General features: G+C 44.2%; 2 protein-coding genes across 4 annotated transcripts in view; one reads left to right on the forward strand and one right to left on the reverse strand.

Annotated features, from left to right (window-relative positions):
• Positions 1-27,515, reverse strand: part of LOC136578536 (zinc finger protein 585A-like) — a 241,101-nt gene that overhangs the window by 53,736 nt on the left and 159,850 nt on the right. For 2 of the 3 annotated variants that reach the window (XM_066578672.1, XM_066578670.1), the window contains exons 1-2: positions 14,048-14,094; positions 2,333-2,496 (exon numbers count right to left, since the gene is read on the reverse strand). In XM_066578672.1, the coding sequence (XP_066434769.1) occupies positions 2,333-2,410 (78 nt within the window). In that variant the 5' untranslated portion in view covers positions 2,411-2,496; positions 14,048-14,094. Of the gene's footprint in view, positions 1-2,332; positions 2,497-14,047; positions 14,095-27,515 lie in introns of those variants that run through there. The other variant, XM_066578671.1, reaches the window with a different exon arrangement.
• Positions 22,647-27,515, forward strand: part of LOC136578558 (zinc finger protein 271-like) — a 42,902-nt gene continuing 38,033 nt past the window's right edge. Inside the window, exons 1-4 of the mRNA XM_066578693.1 lie at positions 22,647-23,083; positions 26,287-26,384; positions 26,472-26,544; positions 26,633-26,709. Of these exons, the coding sequence (XP_066434790.1) occupies positions 22,999-23,083; positions 26,287-26,384; positions 26,472-26,544; positions 26,633-26,709 (333 nt within the window). The 5' untranslated portion in view covers positions 22,647-22,998. The remainder of the gene's footprint in view (positions 23,084-26,286; positions 26,385-26,471; positions 26,545-26,632; positions 26,710-27,515) is intronic.

Raw genomic sequence — 27,515 nt, forward strand, 5'->3', positions numbered from 1 at the left:
ATTCTTATCCGCTCTTGCTGACAACTTTATCTTCCAAAAGTTGAAGAGAAAACAAGGGGATCTGCTATCTTGGACCTAATTCTTACCAGCAAGGAGGGAATGGTTGAGGAAGTAAGGGTAGCTGGGTCCTTAAGAGGCAGTGATCATTCTGTCATTGGATTCTGGATAACAAGGGGAGGAAGACCTGAGAAGACTCCAACCTCAAGGTTTAATTTCAGACTCAGAAAGAGGGTAGAAAGGATACAATGGCTGGATGTTAAGGACAGAAATGTCCAAGAAGATTGGGAATTACTGTGAAATGTGATTCTCAAGGCACAATCGTTAACCATCCATAAAAGAAGGAAAAATGGGAAGCATTTAAAGTGACCGTAATGGATGAACACAGAACTTACATACATGTTAAAAAAAAGGAAGAAAATATGTTTATTAAATGGAAAAAGGGAATATCTAAAGAAGAATATAATGCAGTCAACAGAAACTGTAAAGCAAGTGTCAGAATAATGGCTTGCAATAGGGGCTAAAAGCAATTTAAAAAAAAGGATTTGAGGGGTATGACAAAAGTAGAAGAAAAAAGTCCAAGATGCTATAGGATATTTACAGGATGAAAATAGTGAATAGGTTTAAAATGATGTTGAGAAGGCAGAACTTTTAAATTGCTATTTTGTATCTGTTTTCTCTCAGAAAGTAGATGTAAACATTAGCTGATCTTCTCTGTTCTATTGAAGGAATAAAATAATGCAGGCTATCTATAAGCAGACAGATGGTAAGGGAACACTTAGCTAACTTAAATAAATTCAAGTCTCCAGGTCCAGATGAATTACATCCTAGGAAAGTGAAGGAAGCAGCAGAGGAAATTGCGTAACCACTCGCCAAAATCCTTGAAAATTCCAGAATACAGAAGTCCCAGAAGATTTGAGAAGTGCAATATCTTCAAAAATGGGAAGAAGGTGGACCCAGGAAACTACAGGCCTGTCAGCCTGACTTCTATACTGGGAAAGATCTTTGAACAAATTATTAAACAGCATATACGCATGTACTTGGACGAAAACGGAGTAATTAACCAGAGCCAGCATAGGATTATAACAAACAACTAATGCCAGACTAATCTAATTTTCTTCTATGACAGAAACACCGTCTGGGTTGATCAAGGAAATGCAGTAGATACTGTGTATCTTTACTTCAGTAAAGCATTTGACAAAGTATCTCATGCCAACCTCACTGAAAAAATAACCAAATATGGGATTGACAAAGCAACTGTTAGGTGGATTTACACCTGGCTGAGTGATTGTACTCAAAGAGTGGTCATAAATGGCTGCACATCAATTGGAAAAATGTGTCAAGTGTGGTACCACAAGGCTCCGTCCTATGCCCAGTGTTGTTCAACACTTTTATAAATGATCTGGAGGAGGGAATTGAGGGGAAACTGATCAAAATTTGCAGACGACACAAAGCTAGGAGGGATAGCTAACACTAAAGAAGAGAGAGAGTATTCAAAAAGATCTAAAAAAGCTTGAACAGTGGGCGGCGACTCACAGAATAGTATTTAACAAGGAGAAATGCAAGGTCCTACACCTGGGCAAGAAAAATGAAACAAAGCATATACAGAATGGGAGGAACTGGGCTAAGCAGCACATATGAAAAAGAATTGGGTATACTAATAGATCACAGACTGAACATGAGTCAACAATGTGATGCAGCAACCAAAATGGCAAACACAATTCTGGGATATATTAAGAGAAGCATAAAGTCTAGATCACGTGAGGTAATTATCCCCATCTACTCTTCCTTGGTCAGACCTCATCTAGAATACTGCGTCCAGTTCCGGGCACCCCAATTTAAAAAATACATAGACAAACTGAAGCAAGTTCAGAAAAGAGCTACCAGGATGGTGAGTGGTCTGCAATTCATGTCCTATGAGGAATGGTTAGAGGGATCTGGGATTGTTCAGCTTGCAAAAAAGGTGACAATAGCGGTCTACAAATAGCTGAAAGGCTGTGCAGAAAGTTCAGCCCTATTCTCATTTGCACAAGGAAATACTAGAAGCAATGGGATGAAACTGAAAGGGGGGAGACACAGATTAGATATTAAACAGGGAGGGTGATGAATGAGTGGAACAGATTGCCACGAGAGTTGGCGAGTTCTCCTTCAATGAAGGCCTTAGACAGAGACTGGGCAGACATCTGTCTAGTATGATTTAGTGAATCCTGCATTGAGCAGGAGGTTGGACCCGATGACCCTGAAGGACCCTTCCAACTCTACTATTCTATGAAATACCACTGCTAACCTTACATTGTGGAAGAGATAAAGATGATAGAAATGTAGAAGCGTTCACCTCTCCGGTCAGTAGGTAGAGGATCTCCAAGGTAAAGTCTAATATTCTTCTGGTGATCTCATTCCTGTCCTCGGCCATCCTTGGTGAGTCATTTAGGAGAAGGAACGAATTGGAGGAGAAGATGAGAAAACGGGATGAACTGGAGGATGTAGAACTGCAGGAACCTTTATGAAGAAAGGAGCGGCTGTAAATCCTACAGGGACATCATATGTGATATACAGAACCTCCCTTATAGAGCAGCCAGAGAAAAGCTTCTCAGACCCGTCGCCACATGTGGATATCATATCCACAGGACAGGACTGCTCTGAGGGAAAGATCCAGTGTGAACCTACATTTTCCTCACTTTTCCCCTTTCCTATTTCAAACATTTATATTGCAGGGGAATTAGCTTTCTGCAAATTTCCCAAAAATGTAGAGTTTCGGAACATCACAAGGTCAGGACTTCCATGCCGTTAACAGTGGGAGATAACTGGAACATACAGTTAATGCTTTTTTTCTTTTTTTTTTTTACACGAGACGATTCTCATTTGAACGAGCGCAAGAGCGAGTGATGTCACCGCTAACACGTTCGTGATTGTTTACGTTCATTCAGCTTGTTTAGACAGGCAGATCATCATTGAATCGCTCACTTCTCGCTCACTGCTTCACATTCCTATGTGGAGTGTTTAAACGTAACGAGAAGTCAACGAGCTACCAATGATTTTTATGCATACTGAAAATGAATGACAAAGGAAATGCGAACAAGAAGTGCGCGATGGCTTGAGTTTAGACATAACAATTATCATGCACTTTCGAGCGTTATCAAGATTTTTTCAAAGATTGTTACGTTTACCGCCCGAGCATTTCTGATTTTTACAAAACTTTGCACATTTGTTAATTTCAAAAATGTATATAAAAATCTCAATTTTTAGAGCCATCAGGTCATAGGATCAAGAAATACAGGAGCATTCATTTTCCAAAGGTTACCGTGAACTATAGTTTTTGAGAATTCATATCTCGGAAACTATTGGGAATAGAAAGAAGTCTTTGGTGTCATTCTCTTCATAATAATATGTAGATTTATGGGGGTGGGGGCGTGGCTTGGACATGGCCCCGTGTGGGCACGTTTCTTAAGAGCTCCGGACACTGCATAACTACAAACCCCTGACCCAACAGTGACCCTCTGCAACAGACTATATAGCGGAAAAAATATGGAAGCGATTGGGTTGGCAAAGAATTATACTGGTGGCCGGCGGGGAGAACGTCCTTTCACGGTTCCTGCGCTCTCCGCATGCCTACGCACCACCGGCGGCTGACGACCGCATGGTGCCGCCACAAGCTTCACAGCTCGCATTGCTGGATACTTTTTTCTCCAGTACACTCGCAGCTGCGACTGCATCTCCGTCTGAATCTTCCGCCGCATACATTAAGTATATGGTGCAATAGCAGACCTCCGACCCCGCTGCACAAGCTACCAGAGAAGCCACAGACTCGCCTACCTCCCTCATCAGAGGAAACTCCTAGATCACTCCTCTGGCAGAGGAATGACCCGAGTCTTCAGCCATGGATGCATAGTATACAGCGGGCCTCCTACCGCCCAAAGCAGCACCAGCCTCATCAACCCCTTCCTGTCATAATGAGACTGCACAAGAAAACTTGCAAAATGTCTCTAGGCCTCAACCTGTTAGAGCTGCAGATCCCCAGAGACTTTGCTCACCTCCCAGTCCCTCTCATATTTCTAGCCTATCTTCCCCCTCTTTGGAGGAGGTGAGAAATGTACCTAGGCCCGGGATATATGGGCTCTTCTCAGAGATCTGCCCACTAAAAGGGACTTGGAATCCATGAGCTGATTACGCCAAGAGAAAACCGCTCTATGTCTCAACAAATCTCAATACAGGAGCAGATGTCTTCGAATCTAGATCAGCGCCTAACCAGAGTTTAAAACTATCTATCTGCAAAAAATTAATTTAACAAATTCATATTACTTCAGGCGGATGATCAGGAAAACAGAGATCGGCGAAATAATATTCAGCTGCGAGGTATTCTAAAGCAGTCCCACCCAACGACCTCAGCTCCATTGTTATTGCTCTGTTTAACAGGATCTTATCCCGCCCTAAATCTACTGACATTATGATCGGCAGTACACAGAGTGGCGGGCCCCAGCCGAACGGACTATTCGACAATGCGAGACATTCTCTGCAAAGTCCATTATTATAGGGGAAAGGAGGAGATCCTACAGCAGGCTTTGAGACCGGGCCCTATTTCCTATCAGAACTCAACTATCACACTCCTTCCAGATGTCTCCAGGAGAACACTTGGTATGAGATGCCTCCTTAGACCCCTCCTAAACTCGCTTACGGAAAAAGGGGCAAGCCATCGATGACGCCATCCCTTTCACCTCATCATACGCAAAAAAATGGAAACACATTTTCCAAACATTCACCGGACTAAGCTGCTACTTTAGCACAGTTTCTGTGGTTAGAAGACATACATCTTCCGGACTGGCTGGCATTCCCTCTTCCTGCCTCTCAACGCTCATCTCTACCTCAGTGCCCTAGAAGTATCTCCCCCACCAGTCACGATCACTGACTGTCAACAACTGATTGACGGTCACCTCGGGCCACATCACACTTCTTAGAAGAGTGAAAGGACATTTTTAAGTTGACTTATAGTTTCAAAACATTACCGTTTCCAGGTTTAAATTCCAACAAAATTCCTTTTCCCCAAACTGCTCCCCTTGACCTGGTCCAAGTTGAACTAGGGATGAGCCGGATGGGACTGTCTTTGGTCTACTTGGTTTTATCTCATGGATCCGAGAACTCTGCTGTTCGCATGTTGTTACTTTAATTTCTAATTTTACTTCGAAGGGTCTTAAACAAGGTTCTATGTAACCTGTTGCTAAATATCTAGGTTGGTTCTTTTTTTCATCAGTGTTATTGATTAGTAATACTCTACCTTGATAATACCTCAAATATTGTGGCTCTGTGGAAAGGATTCCTGTCCACTTTTTTAATTAGGTTGATTCTGGCGAACCCCAAAGGCCTGACAGAATTCTCTTGGCTCTCCAGGACTTGCCCAAGGTGAATTTATCACCATTCTTTCTCTCGTTCTACTACCCAGGTCAGCTGGGTACAGCCTCTGCCTATTTTCTTTCTAGTTTTACTTGGGCAGATCTCATTCAGTTGCTTCGTTAGTTATTTAATTCCTGGATTGTTACTAGGGCTAACCTCTTAGATCTCTCTACTTCTCTGACTCTCTCACCCTCCCTTCACTCCTACCCCTCCACATACCTACTCATCTGAATCATGACCCCTACACACTTCTGTTCCTTAAACATCAGAGGTCTGAACATTCCACTTTAGAATGGGGCATATGTCTGTCATAAGTGACCGACATTACCCAGTCTGGTTCCACAGCACCAACCCAACCAACCTCCAGGTCTCTAGACACATCTATTGCCATCCACAAATCTCTTCGGCACAAAGTCATTGGCAGCTTGATACAACAGGTCTTTTCATTAACCCCTTCCTGCTCCAGGGCGTACATTTACGTCCTGGAGCGTCGGGGTATGTATGAAGAGAGGTCGCAAGGCGACCTCTCTTCATACAGCGCGGGCGTCAGGTGTTTATTATTTAAAAAAAAAAAAGAATGCCAGAAATGCACTTTTTCAGTTACCCGGTCTGCAAGAAAAAACGCAAAAAAAAGCAATCAAAAAGTCGTATGTATTCCAAATCGGTACTAACGGAAACTACAGGACATCCCGCAAAAAATGAGCTCTCGCATAACTACATCGCACACCTATAATTAAAAAGGTATTGTGCGCACAAGATGACCGCAAAAAGTAATTGAACAAAAAAAGTAGTACAGCAAGAAAAAAAAAACCCAAAACTATACAAGTTTGGTATCGCAGTAATCGTACTGGATCATAGAATAAAGTTATCATGTCGTTTTTGTTGCAGTTTGTGCGCCGTAGAAACAAGACGCACAGAAATATGGTAGAATGTCGGTTTTATTTTTTCATTTTACTCCACTTAGAATTTTTTACAAGTTTTTCAGTACATTATATGGTATTTTAAATAGAACCTTTGAAAACTACAACTCATCCCGCAAAAAACAAGCCCTCATACAGCGATGATGATGGATAAATAAAGGAGTTACGATTTTTTTTAAAGGAGGGAGGAAAAAACGAAAATGGAAAAAAAAGGGGCCGCGTCATTAAGGGGTTAAAGTACAGATAGAAGGGAAAATCATCACTGTTGATAACTGGCATCTTCCCAATATTGACAAGTTTCACCTCTTAAAAGCAATATTTTGTAAATTAGCGGATCTTGCTGTGGGGGTAATTCTAGTCGGAAGCGACTTTAACTTCATCCGAGACCCAAACTTAAACTCCACACACTGCAGGGGTCACTTACCTCCCACTTACATTTCATTAAACAATATCTTCATAATTTAGTTAGTTGATGCCTGGAAAATTCTTCATCCCCCAAATAAAAACTACTAATTCTTCTCTCCTGAACTTGTTTATGGAAAAAGGCGCAACCTATCAATGAGTCAATCCCTTTCACTTCATTATACGCAAAAACAGGAGTACCTTCACCAGACCAAGCTGCTGTTTCAGCGGAGTTCTTGGGTTTAGAAGACATCTTCCGGACTGGCTGGCATTCCCTCTTCCTGCCTCTCAATGCCCCTCTCTACCTCAGCGCCCTAGATGCAGCTCTCCCTCCAGACCCCGTCGCTTGCTGTGAACAACCGACGGACGGTTATCTCTAGCCACATCACACGTCTTGGAAGGGTGAAGGGACGTTTCCAAGTTGACATAGGGTTTTAATGAATTACCGTTCTATGATTTAAATTCCAACAAAATTCTTTTCCCCCCTAAGTGCTCCCGTCGACCTGGTGTAAGTTGAACCAGAGAAGAGCCGGATGGGAGTGCCTTCGGCCTACTTCAGCTCATCTCACAGCTCATTCTTCTCTCATGCACATCAATCTTACAATCGCATTTAATGTTTTTGTTGAGCCACCACACCCTTCCCTGGCAACCATCTTCTTCTGACCTCTCCTTTGCCCCCCATATCCAATCTCTGGCCCAAACATGCCACATGCACCTCAGAAATATTGCTAAAATACGTCCGTTCCTAACCACGGACAGACTAAAGACGCTCGTGGTTGCCCTCATCCACTCCCGGCTTGACTACTGCAACTCGCTACTCATTGGCCTCCCCCGCACTAGACTCGCTCCACTCCAATCCATACTAAATGCAGCAGCTAGACTCATTTTTCTATCTAGTCATTATTCAGACGTCTCTGCATTATGCCAGTCACTGCATTGGCTGCCCATCCACTGCAGAACTAAATTTAAACTCCTCACCCTCACCCACAAAGGTGCGCCACCATACATCGCCTCCCTCCTGTCAGTACACCACCCAGCCCGCTCACTCCGATCGGCTAACACACTCAGACTAAACACCCCTGTAATACGAACCTCTCATGCTCGCCTACAGGACTTCACCAGAGCAGCACCCATCCTCTGGAATGCTCTACCCCAAGGCATCCGGACAATTCCCGATGCACGAAATTTCAGACGTGCCTTAAAAACGCACCTCTTCAGGGAAGCATACCAAATCTCCTGACCTAGTCCCTCGCCCCTCCCTATGGTGCTCCACCCTGTTTGCCTTCTAATAAATGATCTGTACATAAAATTTCCTATTGCCTGTGTTCCCCACCCCCTGCACCTCCTGTACCACCCTCAACCCATTCGTGTCTAACCCAATGTACCTCACATTGTAATTGTTGCAATTGTTGTATTGTTTTGCATTTATCCATGCCTGAAAGCGCTGCGGAATAAGTTGGTGCTATACAAATAAAGATTATTATTAGAGATGAACGAGCACCAAAATGCTCGGGTGCTCGTTACTCTAGACGAACTTCCCGCGATGCTCGAGGGTTCGTTTCGAATAACGAACCCCATTGAAGTCAATGGGCGACCAGAGCATTTTTGTATTTCGCCGATGCTCGCTAAGGTTTCCATTTGTGAAAATCTGGGCAATTCAAGAAAGTGATGGGAACGACACAGAAACGGATAGGGCAGGCGAGGGGCTACATGTTGGGCTGCATCTCAAGTTCACAGGTCCCACTATTAAGCCACAATAGCGGCAAGAGTGGGCCCCCCCCCTCCCAACAACTTTTACTTCTGAAAAGCCCTCATTAGCAATGGATACCTTAGCTAAGCACCACACTACCTCCAACAAAGCACAATCACTGCCTGCATGACACTCCGCTGCCACTTCTCCTGGGTAACATGCTGCCCAACCGCCCATTTCAGTAGTAGTAGCAGTCAAGACAGGCCCCAGTAACAATTCCGAAGCAGCAGTATAGGGGGGAGCACAGTATTAGTTCCATTTCAGTAGTAGTAGCAGTCTAGGGTATTAATGAGCGACTACTACCCCCAGCAGACACGCAGTAAACTGAACACGGTCACAGGCAGCCCAAAGATTTTTTTTTCCAATTTTTTTGAAAAAGCCCACTGCCTATATAGCCTGTATATCTCTTTCCCTGCCTCACCAGTACTGGCCCTATACTCTGTAAAATGACTGCAGACTGCGGACGCAATGCTCTGCACGGCCGATATACAAAAAAAAAAAATGTGCAAAACTGCTAAAAGCAGCCTCAACAGTACTGCACACGGTCAGATGTGGCCCTAAGAAGGACCAAACAGGTGGGAACTTGAAGTGCTGTGAATAAAAACTCCTTTTATTGTAATCTGTGCATATAAAAATCACAGGTCCAGAGGACTAGTTTGAGCCTTGATCAGCCTTGAGGAGCTGAAACTAGTCCTCTGGACCTGTGATTTTTATATGCACAGATTACAATAAAAGGAGTTTTTATTCACGGCACTTCAAGTTCCCACCTGTTTGATTCTGCTTTACGTATAAATACCACCGGATCGAGTGGTAAATGAAGTATGTGAGTATACTCCTACATGTGAAATATATGCTGCAAGCTGAAGTGGATAAGACAAGGTGAGACTTTTTTTGCTGCTTTACCTAAGAAGGACCGTTGGGGTTCTTGAAGACGAAGATAACAGCCTAACACTCTCCCTATAGCAGCTACAGCAGGACGGTACTTTCCCTAATGTCTCTCAGCGTGCATCTGTGGCGAGCCGCGGCCGGCCCCAGTTTATATACTCGGGTGTCACCTGATCTCCCCAGCCACTCACTGCAGGGGGGTGGGATTGGGCTGGAATGTCACAGGAGGAAGTTGTAATGCCTTCCCTGTCTTTCTATTGGCCAGAAAACGGCGCAAACTTTTCTGGGAAGAAAATGGAAGTGACTCGAACACCGCGTGGTGCTCGTCTCGAGTAACGAGCATCTCGAACACGCTAATACTCGAACGAGCATCAAGCTCGGACGAGTACGCTCGCTCATCTCTAATTATTATTATTATTATTCCATTGACCAAATGTCATTGTCTGACCATGCAGCTGTTTTTCCTGTTCCTAGAGAAACCATGAACATTGAGACATTCTTTGACGTGGCACTTGAATAACAACTTATTGAACGACTTGACCTGTACCTCAAAAATTCGCTCAACAATCGACAATTCCCTTGAAATCCATGCGTCTTATCCCCCTGCACTTGGAAACCCTAAAATGGGTTATTCGAGGCATTAAGCACGGTTTCCGTTCAAAGAAAGCAAACTCTTTCAAGGTCTCCTCTCTACTAACTTAACTACATAACTTCGAAATCTCTCACAAGTCCACCCATTCCTCCATCATCCTAATGACCTCCTTAGCACTAGACTGGAACTCAAAACTCTCCTAGATTAAAAAAAAATAAAAATATGGACCCGTTTCCGAAAACCAATGAAAATCTATTTTAATGAACATACTGACAAATATGGCTGTCCTCCGGCCAGACTCTGGACACCTTCGTACACTTGTATCCCTTATCTTAAGAACTCCTGCTGGTAATGAAATTCATGACCCCACAGCCATCATATGCCTCTTTTGGAGTTTCTATCAAGACCTATATAAACTATTAACCCCTTAAGGGCACAGCCTTTTTTCCACCCCATTTTCGTCGTCCCCCCTTAAAAAAAAAAAAAGTAGCTGCTTTATTTATCCATCGACGTCGCTGTATGAGGGCTTGTTTTTTGTGGGACGAGTTGTATTTTTCAATGGAACTATTTAATGTACCATATAATGTACTGAAAAACTTTTTTAAAAATCCTAAGTTGGGTAAAATTAAAAAAAACAAAAAACACGACATTCTGCCATCTTTCGGTCCGTCTTGTTTCTACGGCGCACAAACTGCAACAAAAACAACATGCTAACTTTACTCTATGGGTCGGTACGATTACTACAATACTAAACTTATAGTTGGAGTTTTTTGCTGTACTTTTATTTTTTTTCAAAGATATTTAATTTTTTAAAATTATTTTCTGCCGCCATCTTCTGAGCGCGATAATATTTTAATTTTTCCGTCAACATAGTTGTGCGAGGGCTCATTTTTTGTGGAACGTCGTGTAGTTTGCGTTGGTACCATTTTGGAATACGTACGACTTTTTGATCGCTTTTTGTTGCATTTTTTCTTGGAGACAGGTGGACCAAAAAAAGCGTATTTCTGGAGTTCTTTATTTTTTTTCTGACGACATTCATCATGCGCGGTAAGCAATGTGTTACTTTGATAGATCACATTTTTATGGACGCAGTGACACAAATATGGATTTTGTTTTATTTAGATTTTATGACCTGCAGTATTAAGGGGTTAAAGAACTATTTTCCGATTTACCTGGAGACACATTATAACCTAAAATACAGGAATGTATCCAAAAGAACTCCCTTCCTACGATCACCGTGGAGACCAGGACTGCCGTAGAGCAAAATTTCACAGAGGAGGTAGACATGGTTAACAAATCTACTCCTACAGGCAAAATCCCCGACCCAGACGGGTTTTCCTCCGGCTTTGACAAAATATTTAGACAATAATTATCTCCCTTCCACACGATAATATTTAACTCTATTTCGCCATTTTCTCCATTTCCAGCCCCGTTCCTCTCTGCACTCATTACTGTTATTCCCTACCAGGTAAGGACCCCTCACAGTGCACCAACTATAGACCTATTTCGACACTCAGCCCACCCGGGCACCCCCTTCGACATTAAATTATACTCTAAATGTTAGGCAGGCCGGTTATGCCCTATACTTCCATGTCTTATTCACGGAGACCGGGTGGGGTTTGTGAGGGTCGGGAAGCTGGGGAGAACACAAATAAAACCATACTCTTGATCAAGGGAGGTCTGCAGCTGAAACCCCCTTTTGTTTAATTTGTATTGATCCTGAGGAAGCTTTTAACCATGAGCTCTGGGGATTCCTTCAGGCATCTCTTGGACAGGCTGGTTTAGGACCAGAATTTATGGACAAGACCTCTCTTTACAACAAACCTTCATCGGGGGTCCGATGGACGGAAATTACCTTGCCCGTTTTTTCCCCATTAGTAATGGCACCAGACAAGGTTGCCCCTTATCTCCGTTACTTTTTGCATTGGTCATGGAACCCCCGGCTAAAGCTCTGAGGTGGAACCCTAGTGTGCACGGTCTCACCATTGGTTCCCAACAATACATCACTATGCGCCGACGACTTATTACTACTATGTGTCTCTCAACCTTGTATTTCCCTCCCGTCCATCCTCTCAGAAATCCAAAAATATGGAAGACTCAGCAACTTCAAGAGTCAACATCTCGAAGTCAGAGGCCTTAAATATCTCTCTACCTGCATGTGAGAATTTTTACTAATTTTCAAGAGTTCCCTTTTGAATGGCGACATTCTTGTATCAAATATCTGGGCATATCAGTTCCCAGAGACCTCTCCTCGTTGTGCTCTCCAAATTACCTCCCTCTACTAAAACATGCAGTCAAAGCCCTAAATAACTGTGATAAAAAGTGCCTTATGTTTTGGCCAGATCAACGTCCCGAAAATAAATATCATTCCCCGCTTTCTCTATTTATTCCAGGCCATGCCCCAGGATCTTCTTCAAATGCCTGGAATCAGCCTTTAGCCAATTTGTCCGGGGAAGTAGCCACAGTAGGGTCAGTTATCGAACCCGCTCAAGGCCTACAATTTCAGGAGGAGCGGTCCTCCCCGACACCAAACATTATCATACGGCCGCCGTTCTATTAGGACTCTTTGATTGGCACTTCCATGGGGAATCTAAACAGCGGGTGAAACTCCAGACAGACCTGGTAGGAACCTTTGTGAAACATCTGCTGTGGCCACCGCCTTCAAACAGACCCAATAGCATTCTCTCTTTGCCCCAGATCTTCTCACTACATGGACAAGACTAAGGATATTTTATCCAGAAGAAAAGTTCCTTTAACCCCCCCCCCCCCCCCCCCCCCCCCCCCCCCAGTCTTGTGAAACAGAGAGCTTTCTGGGGTGGTCTGTACCAGAAGACATTAGCTATGGGTATTCCTAAACTGATCTAGAATACCCTCCTTCTGCAACCTCAAAATACACCCCCTGATATCTCCCTTACATGTAGCTCTCAGTCTTAGTTCTAACATACCCAACTTTGACTTTGTGGCCCCTCTCACACCCTTTGAATCCTTATTCACCAGGAAGTTGCTTCCGACCCGTTGCCTTTCACTGATCTATGGCTGGTTACTTGGGAGCATCCAGGATTCCGTCTTTATTAGCTCTTGGGAAGAGGAGCCGTCCGCTGGTCTCCATCACACACACTGCTCCTCCGTTACCATCAGATGACTGGAACAAGGCGCTCCTAGCGCCCCACAAGCTGCCCATGGCCTGCAAGGCCCATCAAGAAAGACTATAAACAACTAACAGGATGGTACAGATATCCGGTGCTCTTACCCCGTATCTACCCCTCAGTCACTGGAGATGTGGCTTGGGCATTGGAACTATGTTACAGCTATGGGGGGGGGGGGGGGGGGGGGGCTGTCCCTCTCTTAAGCCTTTTTGGGACTCTGTGTTCTCTACGTGCACAAAAGTTCCCAAACGTTCTGTGAGTCTTCGCAAGTTGCCCTCCTCTCTCCCGTAATACCCAGATACCGGCGGACGCCATGGTCCTCATGGTGCTGCTGAGACTAACTTCACCAAGTCTTGTAGTAACTCGTCTGATAGAACATTGGACAACCAATAGTGTTACAAGTACTTTAATACGCCGTTCCCACATATTGTATAGGGCTGATATGTCTTCATTGATCCCAATAAACAAGGAATATGTGGATTTAGAATATAGATTTTCCTCATACTGTAATTTAAAGTAAAATGGAAACAAATATTTCAAAAAGGTTTTTGGGGAACTGAGCCACACCCCTGCTTTCATCACAGACACTGCTCCCCCATCAGATCCCCCACACACTCTGCTCCCCCTTACCCCCACTCCTCCCACACACCCTGCTCCCCTTGTCCCCCTTAAATTGTGCTCCCCTGTACCACCCCCCCCCCCCCCGCCTCAGATCCTGCTCTCCCCCCCACACCCTGCCCGCCTCAGATCCTGCTACCTCGTCCGCCCCCCCCACACACACACCCTGCCCCCCCCCTCAGATCCTGCTCTCCCCCCCACACCCTGCCCCCCCTCAGATCCTGCTCTCCCCCCCCCACACCCTGCCCGCCTCAGATCCTGCTCCCCTCTCCCGCCCCTTCTTCCTCTCCATCACACACTCTGCTCTCCCCAGTACCCCCATCACACTCGCAGCTCCCGTCCCCCTCATTACCTTCCTCCTCACTATCAGCTCTCAGCAACTTCCTTTTTCTTTCTTCCTTCCTTCCTTTCAGCTGCGTTAAAGAGAAGCTCCTCCCCTTCCAGTCGGGCAATGTGACGCGTACGTCATCAGACCTACTGAGAGCCCGTACATTCTAGCTACTAAGCTCCGCCCCTATCACGTGCTGATGACATCACACAGGTCCTTCCAGCTGCAGGTCAGGTCCTGCTGGCAGTCCCTGGTGTTCTCCCTGTTATCAGCCATTCTCCCAGCTGTAAGGTAAGCTTCCATCATGTGTTCCTGTGCTTGTAGTGACGCTGTGATACCGTCTGCTGGGGTCATACATGTTACATGTGGAGGTTCCTCTTCTCCCGTCCACAACATGGCAGGATGCTCCCCGCCGCTCACCTCCACCAGGGCTGATTGCCTCACATCGGGCTTTGTGGAGAACAATAGGTTGTCGGTGGGCTAAAATAAGACGTGCTGTGCCCCGGCATCCAGGTGAGAACCCCCTCCCCCCCTACCTGTCCGCCCGCTCCCCCAGCAACCTCACCTGTGTGCTTGGAATGTTACAGAGGTAATCCTCCAGTGCTGGAAATATACGGGGTAGGAAGGGTTAAACACAAGATACCTTGGATGACAGCACCCGTGAGAGCCCCTCCCCCTGGACAGGAAACTGGACCCATCCAGATCTCTTTAACCCCTTGGTGACCCAGCCCCTTGTCCTAAGGATGTGACCATTTTCATCTCCGCCTTTCAAAAGCCAAAACTTTTTTTTTTTTTCCAAAAGAGAGGATTCAAAAAGATCTACAAGAGCCTGAACAGTGGTCGGCGACTAACAGAATGGTATTTAACAAGGAGAAATGCAAAGTCCTACATCTGGGCAAGAAAAATGAATAAAGCACATACAGAATGGGAGGAATTGGGCTAAGCAGCAGCACATGTGAAAAAGACATGGTATACTAATAGATCATAGACTGAACATGAGTCAACAATGTGATGCAGAAGCCAAAAAGGCAAACACAATTCTGGGATGTATTAAGAGAAGCATAGAGTCTAGATCACGTGAGGTCATTATCCCCCCTCTACTCTTCCTTATTCAGACCTCATCTGGAATACTGTGTCCAGTTCTGGGCACCCCACTTTAAAAAAGACAGACACACTGGAGCAAGTTCAGAGAAGAGTTACCAAGATGGTGAGCGGTCTGCAAATTATGTCCTATGAGGATCTGGGAATGTTTAGCTTGCAGAAGAGAAGGCTGAGAGGAGACTTAAAGGGGTTGTCCCGAGGCAGCAAGTGGGTCTATACACTTCTGTATGGCCATAATAATGCACTTTGTAATGTACATTGTGCATTAATTATGAGCCATGCAGAAGTTATAAAAAGTTTTATACTTACCTGTTCCGTTGCTGGCGTCCTCGTCTCCATGGTGCCGACTAATTTTCGCCCTCCGATGGCCAAATTAGCCGCGCTTGCGCAGTCCGGGTCTTCTGCAGTCTTCTATGGGGCTCCGTGTAGCTCCGTGTAGCTCCGCCCCGTCACGTGCCGATTCCAGCCAATCAGGAGGCTGGAATCGGCAGTGGACCGCACAGAAGAGCTGCGGTCCACGGAGGAAGAGGCCATCTTCAGCGGTGAGTAGAGAAGTCACCGGAGCGCGGGGATTCAGGTAAGCGCTCCGGTGAGCTTTCTTTACCTCCCTGCATCGGGGTTGTCTCGCGCCGAACGGGGGGGGGGTTGAAAAAAAAAAAAACCCGTTTCGGCGCGGGACAACCCCTTTAATAGCTGTCTACAAATATCTGAAGGGCTGTCACAGTGCAGAGGGATCAGCCCTATTCTCATCTGTACAAGGAAAGACTAGAAGCAATGGGATGAAGCTGAAAGGGAGGAGACACAGATTAGATATTAGACAGTGAGGGGATCAATGAGTGGAACAGGTTACCACGGGAGGTGGTGAGTTCTCCTTCAATGGAAGTGTTTAAACAAAGGCTGGACAGACATCTGTCTGGGATGATTTAGTGATCTTGCACTGAGCAGGGGATTGGATCTGATGACCCTGGAGGTCCCTTCCAACTCTCCCATTTTAGGGTTTCTAGGAACCCCTTTCCGGACAGCTTGTAAACTTACGTCCCGTAGTGGGAAGGGGTTATAGGCAGGACTGCCCTTCACCTCCTCAGTTCTGTAACAAGATCCATGGACAATTTGAGGCCCTTTTTCTATTTTATGTTTATACCTAAATGTTTATTTTCCCTTCACCAAGGACGGCTCCAGAAGAGAGAGGATAAAAGGGTGGAGCCTCTATCCAGGCATCGTGGTTTCCTGTCCTTGGAGGGACACCTGCAGTCCCCGGTTGTCAGAGTGTAGAGAGCTGATGGTTGTCAGCATTACCTGATAGAATGATCAGTTCGATCCATGGGGTCAGTGGTGGAGGTTCTTTACTCTGCCCTCAGGTTGCAAGTGGCAGAAATAATGTTATTTCCCCCAGGATCTAGTAGTTAGCGGTTGCTAACCCGGGGAATGTCTGTGTCTTTTTCTGGCTAAATCGTAAGGGTCTGTGTCAGCTGCGCCATTGAGGGATGCAGAACACCTTCCAGATGTGACGCAGAGGAGTACTTCTGGTGCGTCTGACGTTGGCGGGGCTCTAACCGGAAGTGATATGGTAATCGCTCCCGGCATGAACTGGCGCCTCAGAGTGGCCTGAAGAAGAGAATCTTCCAGCTGCAGTACATGGCGCACTTCTGGTCGGATGCATTACGGGTCGGTGGTCGCTGACAGTGCAGTCTGCTTCCTTTATCGTATCCGCTGTTGTTCTTCTAGGGGTCTGTGGTGTTGCTTCCCAGTTGGGTTGAGTAATGGAAGACCCGGCCCAGATGGCATCCGATGGGAAAGATCCTGGCGCTGCAGAGAGGGGCATATGTTGGGTCTATGGCCCTTTTATAATGCATTTCTAATGAATTATTCTGTTGTTTTTAGGACAAACCTAGGAAAGCTTTAGAAACGACTAAAATTAAGGAATGGGCCTTTTGTAGTAGAAAGTTATCAGCCTCTTCCAAGAAGACGTTCCGTGTTAGATACAGTTCTCTGCACACTTCTGAGGAATCGCCTGCCTTATTTTCTGAAATGAAATCTTTTATTTGAACAGACGTCCAAAATCACCTAAAGTAATGTGACCAGAGACGCCCCCGTACGGCTGATGGAAGACAACAGAATTTCCTTCTTCCTAGTTCGGAGGAGGATTATGGTGCCCTTTGAGCAAGGAGAAAAAATGTATTCCGATTAGAGAGGAGCGAGCATACTCGCTAAGGCAAACTGCTCGAGCGAGGAGTGCCTTATTCGAGTACCTGCCCCCCCCCCCTTCCTGCTCCCCCCCCTGCTCACTGCCGCAACTCACCGCTCTCCCCCGCCGGCACCTGAATCTTTAGAGACGAGCGGGCAGGTACTCGGCTAAGGCACTACTCGCTCGAGTAGTTTGCCTTAGCGAGTATGCTTGCTCATCTCTAATTCTGATATATCTTACACCTAGTCTTCTGATGAGGGTGATGGACGTCCGTGTTTTCCAGCAGATAAAGCTGATAAATTGCAGAGCCAAAGTAACCTAGATCTGTACAGGATATAATGCTCAAGGGCCTGGAAAGCCGTAGCATTAGGACATTCCCAGTCCGTAGAAAATTCTGTCTTTGATTAGAAAATAATGGGGAAAAAAATGAATAAAAATGTTTTGGGGTTTTTTTTCCCCGCAAAAGGGGTTTAACCCATTAGTGACCAAGCCTGTTTGCACCAAATTTTGGAAGTCTGACATGTCACTTTAACATAGAATAACTCTGTAACGGTTTTGCATATCCAAGTGATTTGGACATATTGTACTTTATTTAGGTGGTAAAACTAGACTGATAGAATTTGTGTATATTTATTAAAAGTGCCAAAGTTGGGAAAATTTTGCATTTAAAAAAAAAAAATTTTTTTTCACATTTTCAACTGCAATATCTCAAATATTTGCAAACATTCTGTACAAATTTTTGATGAGATTTTATATTTATTATATCTATTTCCATCTGTTTACTTTATTCTGGAAGCACATTTGAAAGACTTTAGTGTTTTTTTTAATCATTTTTTGGAGACGTACAAATTTAACATTAATTATCAACATTTCCTGTCGGTAAGAATATTTGGTCCAATTTTAGATGCTATCCTCGATTTGGGGTCCAGGTAAGGATGAAAGGTTTCCTTCAGATTTACAGTTTCTTTTAAAGTAGCAAGGAAATGAGTTTTATTCACCCCTCTTTCTGGTCAGGAAGCCGGATGGCTCCTTCTGGATCTTCAATTAAGGTCAACTGTAAAATTGTTCTTCCCTCACTGTTTTATTGCTATAATCAGTCTGAAAGATGCTAGCTACCACATCAGGATTCACAAAAATTATCAAAAGTATTTAAGAGTAACAGTACTCGTCAAGGGAAAGCTACATCACTTTCCTTATCGGGCTCTTCCATTTTGGACTGTCCATGGCTCCTCCAGATTGCGGTAGAGATGTTGGTGAATGTCAGAGAAAAGGACATCCTATTCATTCCCTATTTAAATTGTTTCCTTGAGCTCGAATGCCAAGAAGAAGTTGTTCACATACTTCAGTTCTGCTAAAATTAGGATGGATAATCAAGAAAAATCCCGGCCTATTCCGGTAAAGGAACAAATTATTTTTTTGAGTTACCGGTATTGTAGACTAAGGTCTGCAAAATTAGTTTTTTGCCTCAGGAAAAGATCCCAAAAATTCAGTCGCATATCTTAGTTATTTCAAAACCCTGCAGTAACCTTAAGGAAGGCAATGTGGATTCTAGGTTCATTGACAGCTTGCACCCCATTGGTCCATTGGGCTCAAATTCACACAAAGACTCTACAGTTGGAAATCCTAAGTTATTTGGTCAAGTCAAGATTTCCTCTGGACAGGAAAATGGTAATTTCAACAGAAATAGGAAAAGATCTGTCGTGGTGGGCGGTCAGAGATAATATACCCAGGGAGTTCTTTGGTAATTCCTTCCCCCAAGATAAAAGTTACAGACGTAAGCGCCTGGGGTTAGGGGCGCATTTAGGAAATTTAGTATTCCAGGTTCAATGTTGTCACTCCATACAGAGAGGTTCTTCAAATTTAAAAGAATTGAGTGTGGCAGAGGTGTAGCATGAAGCTGCTGGGCCCCAATGCAAAACCTGTAATGGGGGCCCCACCTATAATGCTTTATTCATAGTACGGGGCTCCCTATATGGAGAAGAGAGGCCTTATGGGCTCCTGGGCCCGGGTGCAACCGCATCCCCTATAGTTATGCCCCAGGAATGTGGTGAGACTATATTTATTGACAGCAAATCAAGATTTGATCAACTGTCATGTGAAAGTATTATCAGACAATAGTGTCTTATATATAAGCAATCGGGGGGACAAGATCAAAGTTCCTTATGAGAGAGTTGAGGAGAATCCCAATTTTCGACAGATGAACTTTTCTTTTCATTCTCTGCTCTTCATATTGAGGGGAAGGAGAACAATAGAGCAGATTTTCTTAGTCACCATCAATTGAAAGGGGGAATGGGTTCTGAAAGACTCAAACTTTCCCAGATGACAACTTCCCTATGGGGGGAACCAGCAATAGACTTATTGACCACAAGAGAAAGCAAAAAAATGCATCTGACACTGTGCCACACAACCAGATGGACATTCCAACCCTACAGAAATATATTGCACCTTGTTAGTGCAATTACAGCCATCCCAACTATGGAACTCGTTTCTTTATTGTTCCTAGGATCTTTATATAAGAATGAAGGAGGATACCAAGAGAACAACATAATTATACCACCTTCGAACAGTTTAGAGCTCTGCCTAAGCTTGTAACGTTTGGAGAAATTGAATACATAAACTCCAAAACTCCTCAAAGTAGCAAATAAACATATCCTAAATACTTATGAAAGCAAAAAGTCATGGATAAAGAGGGACTCAGTGAGGGCATAAAGGATCATATCAATATGCCAAGCAAAGACATCGGGTCAGGAACTAAATTGACATTAACTTTTCACAGAATTTCTGCTCCTCTTACAGCACATGTATGTATCTTCAATCTATTAGTAAACTTTTTCTTTTTTCTTGCTTAAACATAGGAAATCAAGTATATGGTCAAAATGATATTGTCTGACTAGACAGCTAAGGCATCCTACAACTGCTCCTTCACAAGGCTGCGACCTCCAGAAGAAAGTTTTTTTTTGACTTCCAGAGAGAGGGGAGCAGCGTGTCTGCTGTGGAAAACGAGAAGGATTCGAGGCTTAACCAGTGGCTCCCTGTGCAGACTTAAACTGGACTGGTAACCTCCATGCCCATCGAGTTTGGGCGAAAGACGTTGTGCAGTCCACTACTGATAGAGCTTTGGGGGAATCATTGAAAGAGACAAGACCGCCAAGCAACAGCTATTTGAACATATTCCAACCGCTCCAATAAACAGAAAACAAGACCTGAGGACATCAAGGTTATTCCTGCCTTTAAAAAGATCTGGGAGGTTTCTGTTTCCTGAACACATGGGAGATGGTGACATGGGTGCTGTCACGGGCGTAAGGGAAATACAAGTTTATAATGAATCTTTCCCTCAAAGCAGTTTAACAGATCACCCTGCATGTTCAACAGGACAGGTTCCCTTTTAGTATAATGCGAAACCAAAACCTCTTATGCAACAAAGTTCATATCAAATGCTAATCTCATAGTGTGTACCATGTCTTCTGAGATCTCCGCAATAGTGTGTCCGCCAAAAGAAATCAACAGTTGCCGGACACAATGCCCCCAGTATAATCCATGTTTCAGGTCTTCATGTTACCGTTGTAAGGTGGAAATTCTCACATGATGCCTTGAGTATTTCCACCTCCGCTTTACCTTAAAAGGGTTTTCCAACCACGGACATCTAAGGTACTCCCACAGAATCTCCTAGATGTCCCTGTCCTGTAGATAGGATAAAAATGTCCATGTTAAGATCCCCCTGCAATCCATGTGGTGACTGCTCTGAGAAGTTTTTCTCTGGATGCTCTATAAGTGAGGTTCTGTATATCACATATGATGATGTCCCTGTAGGATTTACAGCTGCTCCTTTCTTCATAAAGGTTCCTGCAATTCTACAACCTCCAGTTAATCCCGTTTTCTCATCCAATCCGCTCCTTCTCCTGAATGACCCACCAAGGATGGATAAGGACAGGAAGATCACCAGAAGAATATTAGACTTCACCTTGGAGATCCTCTACCTGCTGACCGGAGAGGTGAACTTTTCTACATTTATATCATCTTTATGTGTAGTATTTACCAAGTCATCGGGAAGTAAAATCCATAATGGGGAGTAATAGGAAGAGTCCAGTGTCCTGTATAAGGGCTTCCAAGTGACCGTCAGAAAACCTGAAGATCGTCCACCAAGTCAGTTATGTATCATGTAACCAATGTACTGAAATGTCATAGGAGTAATGAGAATGGTAAGTAGGCACATTGTAACCAGGAGGAGATGGTCAGGAACAAGAGGATCAGAGGCCGAAGTGTAGTCTGGAGGGGAGGGGGAGAAGAAGGCTGAGAACAAGAGGATCAGAGGCTGGAGTGTAGTCTGGAGGGGAGGAGGAGGAGGAGGAGAAAGACAAAAACAGTGGCTGGAGTGTAGTCTGGAGGGGAGGTAGAGCGGGTCGGGAACAAGAGGATCAGAGCCCACAGTGTAGTCTGGAGGGAAGGATTTTTACCAATGGTTTAACATCTAGTAGTAATTATTAGGAAATTGTAGTACCAGTGTTTCTGGTGGCGCAATGCACTACATAGCTGTGCTGCATTGTACATCCATCCTGATTCCCACACATAACACACACAGCTGTACGACATCCATGCTGACCCCACACATTACACACACAGCTCTACTACATCCATCCTGACACCACACATTACACACACAGCTCTACTACATGCATCCTGATTAATACGCATCATGCGCACACAGCTGTGGTACATCCATGCTGATTTCCAGACATCACCAGCTCAACAGACTCCTGAATACAGTGATCAGCCCCTGGTCATGTGATCCCTGACTCCACCCACACGGGTGATCACATGACGGTGACGTCATCACAGGTCCTGGTGGCTGGTGTTGGCTTATCCAGTATACAGTACTTTCTACCAAATTGCATAATGGCTCCTCCCATAGCAGTGACCTCACCGCAGGTCCTCCAGCCCACTGGATCTCTGTGGTGGCGGAAGGTTGGTGTCTTCTGTGAGGACCGCTGAGTTGTGTCTGAGATAATAGCTTAGTTGTATTCCCATTTTGTTATTTTTGTCCTCCCCTTTCAAAAGCCCTAACTTTGTTGTTCTTCTGTCGGTCAGGCTCTTTGTTTTTATATATGTTGTAGGACCTGCGAAGATGTCACCAGGGGCGGAGCATGAGAAACATACATACATACTAATGGACAAGTGTTCGTTAGTAGTTCGATAGTATATTGTAGCTATAAGGGCACATACACATGGCAGTATTTTCAGGCAACCCTGTGCTGAACTGGATGGGCTTGTGTATTTCCTAGTTTGCAGTGTGATAAGCGTTTGGGTGGACGGGTGGCAGATTGTAATCCTCTAGAAAGGGGGATGTGACGTCCCTTATTATTGTGTACATGATGATATTTCTCAGTGTCTCTCCATACACAGGATTACACAATAGTGAAGAAGACATCGGGGGACGGTGTGACTCCCATCATCCATCTCCAGGAGTCAGGAGGATGGAGCAGGAGTCATTTCCCCATCACAGAGCCTCCCTCCCCGATACATGAACAGAAGATCCTAGAGCTCACCAACAAGATGATGGAGCTGCTGACAGGAGAGGTGATGCTGCGGGGGATGAGGGACATTATACAGTAACAGGAGGGGTCTGGGTGATGACTGGATATTGTGTTGTCAGGTTCCTATAAGGTGTCAGGATGTGGCTGTCTATTTCTCCATGAAAGACTGGGAGTATATAAGAGGACACAAGGATCTCTATAAGGACGTTTTGATGGAGGGTCACCAGCTGCTTACATCACATGGTAAGAAGATACACAGATGTATGCAATGCATTTGGAAAGTCTTCAAACACTTTCACTTTTTCATATTTTGTTAAGTTGTGGCTTTGTCAAATATAAAAATAAGATCTAGTTTTTCCTCATCATTCTGCTCTCCATACCCCATAATAACAAAGTGAAAAACAAATGTTCGACATCTTTCTCGTTTAAAAAAAAAAGAAAACCGAACATTTTGCATTGACATAAGTATTCACCCCCTTAGCTCTGGGAGCCTCCCATTTCTCTTGATCATCTTTGAGATGTTTCTGTACCTGCATTTTAGTCACATGTGGTACATTCTGTTGATTGGACATAATTTTAAAAGACCTCCCTTTATCTACATAAAGTCTCATTGTTCACAATGCATATCAGAGCCAAAACCAAGCTATGAGAAGAAAAGAACTGTTTTTGTAGAGCTCAGAGACAGGATTGTGTGGTGGTATAGAGCTGGAGAAGGCTACAAAAAAGTTTCTATAGCACTGAAACTACCCATGAGCACAGTGGCTGCCTTAATTCTTAAAGGGAAGAGGTTTGGAACAACCAGGACTTTTCCAAGAGGTAGCCAACCCACTAAACTAAGTAATCGGCAGAGAGAAGTGACCAAGAACCCTATGGCCACTCTGAGCTCCAAAAAATCCTGTGTGCAGATGGGCTAAACGTCCTTAAGATGATCCATCACTGCAGCCTCCATCAATCTGGACTTTATAGAAGAGTGAACAGAAATAAGCCACGCGTCCGTAAAATACATGTGAAAGCTGCCTGGAGTTTGCCAAAAAGCACCTAAAGGACTCTGAGATGGTGAGAAACAAGATTCTCTGCTCTGATAAATCCAATATTGATTTTTTGGGCCTCAATTCTAAGCATTATGTATGGAGGAAACCAGGCGCCGCTCATCACCTGCCCAATACCATCCCTACAGTGAAGGCTGGTGGTCGCGGCATCATGCTCTGGGATTTTTTTCAGTGTCTGTGACATGGAGACTGGTCAGGGTTGAAGGAAAGCTGAATGTAGCGAAGTACTGAGATATTCTTCATGAAAACCTGATCCAGAGAACAAGGGACCTCAGACTGAGTAGAAGGGGCACCTTTCAACAAGACAATGACCCTAAGCACACAGGAAAAACAATGCAGGAGGGGCTTGGGGACAACTCTGTGAATGTCATTGAATGGCCCAGCCAGAGCCCTGACATGGAACTCAATCAAACCTCTCCAGAGAGACCTAAAAATGGCTGTCCACAGATGGCCACCATCCAACCTGTCAGAACTTGAGAAGATCCGTGGAGAAGAATGGCAATAAAAATCCCTAAATCCAGGTCTATAGATTATTTACACATAAAGTAATACCAAATTGCCCTATGCCCACAGAATTTGCATGGCATCTAAGGGGAAATAAATGCTGGGATCGAGTTTATCTTCATTTTTTTTAAAATTCCTTTTTATTAACTGACTTTTTAATTGTAAGGTTACAATGAGAATAGTAACAGCGGTACATTGTATAAAAATATGGACATCTCGTAAGCATATATATAGACATGTAAGGTAACAGAAAAGAGCAATAAACACGAAGCTATCGACTATGCGTGATGCAAAATTACATCGTTTTCCTCACATTTTAACCTCCTCACAATGTTTTCCTTCAGGTATAGTAGTATTTTTCTTCTATCTGATCTTTAGATGATCTCACTTTCTTCTAGTCCATTTTCAAGATTTTAGGGCATAATATATTAAAAAAAGGAAAAACATTCCTAAGACAGTTTTAATATCTTGAAAAGGTTTTAAACAGCTTAAAGGGGTTTTGTCATTTAAAAAAAAATATCTAAACTTGCCTATCCTTTCCCTGTCAGTCTCCCTATCACATCTTCTCCTGGTTGAGCTTCTCCAGTGCCCCAGGTCAGCTCACTGCAGGCTGGGCCCAGCTTGTTATGAAGGCTGCTTTATCACAAACTCCTTCCTGCTGGGTCAGTGAAGGTCACATCGCTGTGCTGTAGCTTCACTGCCTAGGAAGGAATTGTAATCTATTTCAGAGATAGCTCGCATAAGCAATCTCTGAAGAAGATAGGCAATCCTCCTGCTGGCCTGTGAGCTGTGACATAACATACATTGGAAGACTGCCAACCAAATGTACATAACCTCACAGGAAGGAGAAGAATTGGGCAGCTGGAGGTGAAGTGACCCCCTGAACTGCAGGAGAAGATAAGGGAGGTGAAGATCTGGTAAGTAGAATGATGGGGGAGGAATAGATAAGTTAGCATTTTTCTTTCTTGTTGACAGAACCCCTTAAACCTTTTAACATTTAATTGTGGACTTAAACCCCTCAACCGTTGTCTAGAGGTGGGTATAATCGAAATTTGGGGTAGAGAGATGAGAACAATCTTAAAGTTTAAAAAGTCATTTGGGGTTCTTCGTAGGGTGGCCGTCTATTTTTAATTACCCTAACTGACCTGTCTTTTCCAAAGTGAGGTACCAAGTAGTATATCTACAGGCAGATACATGTGCCATAATTTCAGGAGTGGTGAGAAATGTTTTTATAAAGGAGTGCCACTGCCGAGAGAACCTTTTGGCCCTTGAATCAGCCTGCTTTTCTATTTCTAGTCTGTTCATATGAAGGAGGTGTTTGATCTGCTTTATGATATCTGGTATTGTTGGAATTTGTGGTTTTAGCCAGTACTGTAATAAACAAAATTTGCTTATAAAAAGGACAATATTTTTGTCATTTTGATTGCGGATGGCGAATAGTGAAATATGTACGTTTGAGGAGATGGGGCAATCTGACCCTAGCCATTGCAGGTGGGTTTCACCTGCATAACACAACCAGCAACCAGAGATAGCCAAAAGTTGTACTTGGCTTCTCTTAGCAGTCCCATAGAATTTGATAGAGCCTCAGTGTGCTGGCTTGGACCGCACTCCATTCAAACTCCTCTTTATTATTGGGTGTGCAGTGAATAGGGTAGAGGTTCATGGGACCCTGTTCTTGTGTTTTGGAGAGAACCTTAGTGATCAGGCATTTATCACCTAATCTGTGAGTTCTGGATGTTAATTCTGGGAATTGTATCAGGTGTGTCTTTCACTCTGTCTATGCCCTAGTGGAGCATTGCTATGCAGGCCTTCTAGATAAACCTAGAAGTGAAGGTTATGATATATTTGTACAGCAGCTCATGTAGTCATCACTGTGTGCTCGTGTCTCCACAGATGGAGCCAGTAGAAGAAATCTCTCGGAGAGATGTCCCCATCCTCTGTATTCCCAGGATTGTACAGAGGAAGATCCTGATGTCCTAGAGGACCATCAGGTAGAGGACACTGCAATCTCGACAGAATATTACCATACAGTGATGGATCCAAAGAGCATTTTACATTTTATTTTATTTTCTGTTTAGGATGAAGATATGTATGATATTAAGATTGAGGTTATAGATGAAGAGGAAATTGCTATAAGAAATGATCAGCTGGGTAAGTACGGGAGATCTTGGTTGTAAGAAAGGGTAGTCTAATTCTGATCTCCACATGTAATCTTTTCCGTCACTCTGTGTTTCTACAGATGGATGCAATGAAAGAAATCCTCTATATTCCCAGAACTGTCCAGAGGAAGATTACAACGTCCACGAGAACCATCAGGTAGATGTCGCTGAGCCCTATACCAGATCTATGTAGGGGTGTACCGTAGTTATACACTGACATGCCAAAAGTCATGGACAGGAACTTATATCATGTTGAAAACCCTCTAACCGCGAACTGCAGCAACACAACATGGATTGATTCTACAAGTGGACAGAAGACATTTGGAGGGATGTTGAGACATACCATGTGGATAGCCACCCACAGCTCCATGGTATTTGTAAGTGCAGGAACTTGGGTGCAAATGAACCACTCCACCCCATCCCATAAATGTTCGCTTGTGCTCATGTTGGGCGACTATGCAGGCAACACGATTCATAGAAACTCTCCAGAATGCTTCTTGAACCATTTCTAGACAACTTGGGCTCAATGGCACAGTGCATTATCCTGCTGGAATATCACATTGTTGTGAAGGTACATGAAGCCCATGCAGGGATGCAAATGGTCACTAAGCTTGAAACGTAGTGGGCACCGGTCAATGATGTGTTTAGGTGGACCAAACCAATGCCATGAGAACACACCTCCCCTTAGCAGCAGGGAATCCCCATCAGCCTGCACAGTGCCGTGTTGACAACAACTAGGGTTCATGGGATCTGCGCCACACATGAACCCTACCTGAAACAAATAGTATTATGTCTCATTGGATCACACCACATGTTGCCAGTCCTCTAGAGTCCAGTTAGCAACCTCACAAGCCCAGGTGAGATGTTGTGTCTGGTGTCGTGGCATTAATCGAGGCCTCTGGGGGTCTTCTGCTCCCATATCTCATGAAAACTAAAGAATGCCACACTGACCTGCGGGGTCTT

Source organism: Eleutherodactylus coqui, chromosome 9 (genome assembly GCF_035609145.1).
Source record: "Eleutherodactylus coqui strain aEleCoq1 chromosome 9, aEleCoq1.hap1, whole genome shotgun sequence".
Taxonomy (NCBI): Eukaryota; Metazoa; Chordata; class Amphibia; order Anura; family Eleutherodactylidae; genus Eleutherodactylus; species Eleutherodactylus coqui.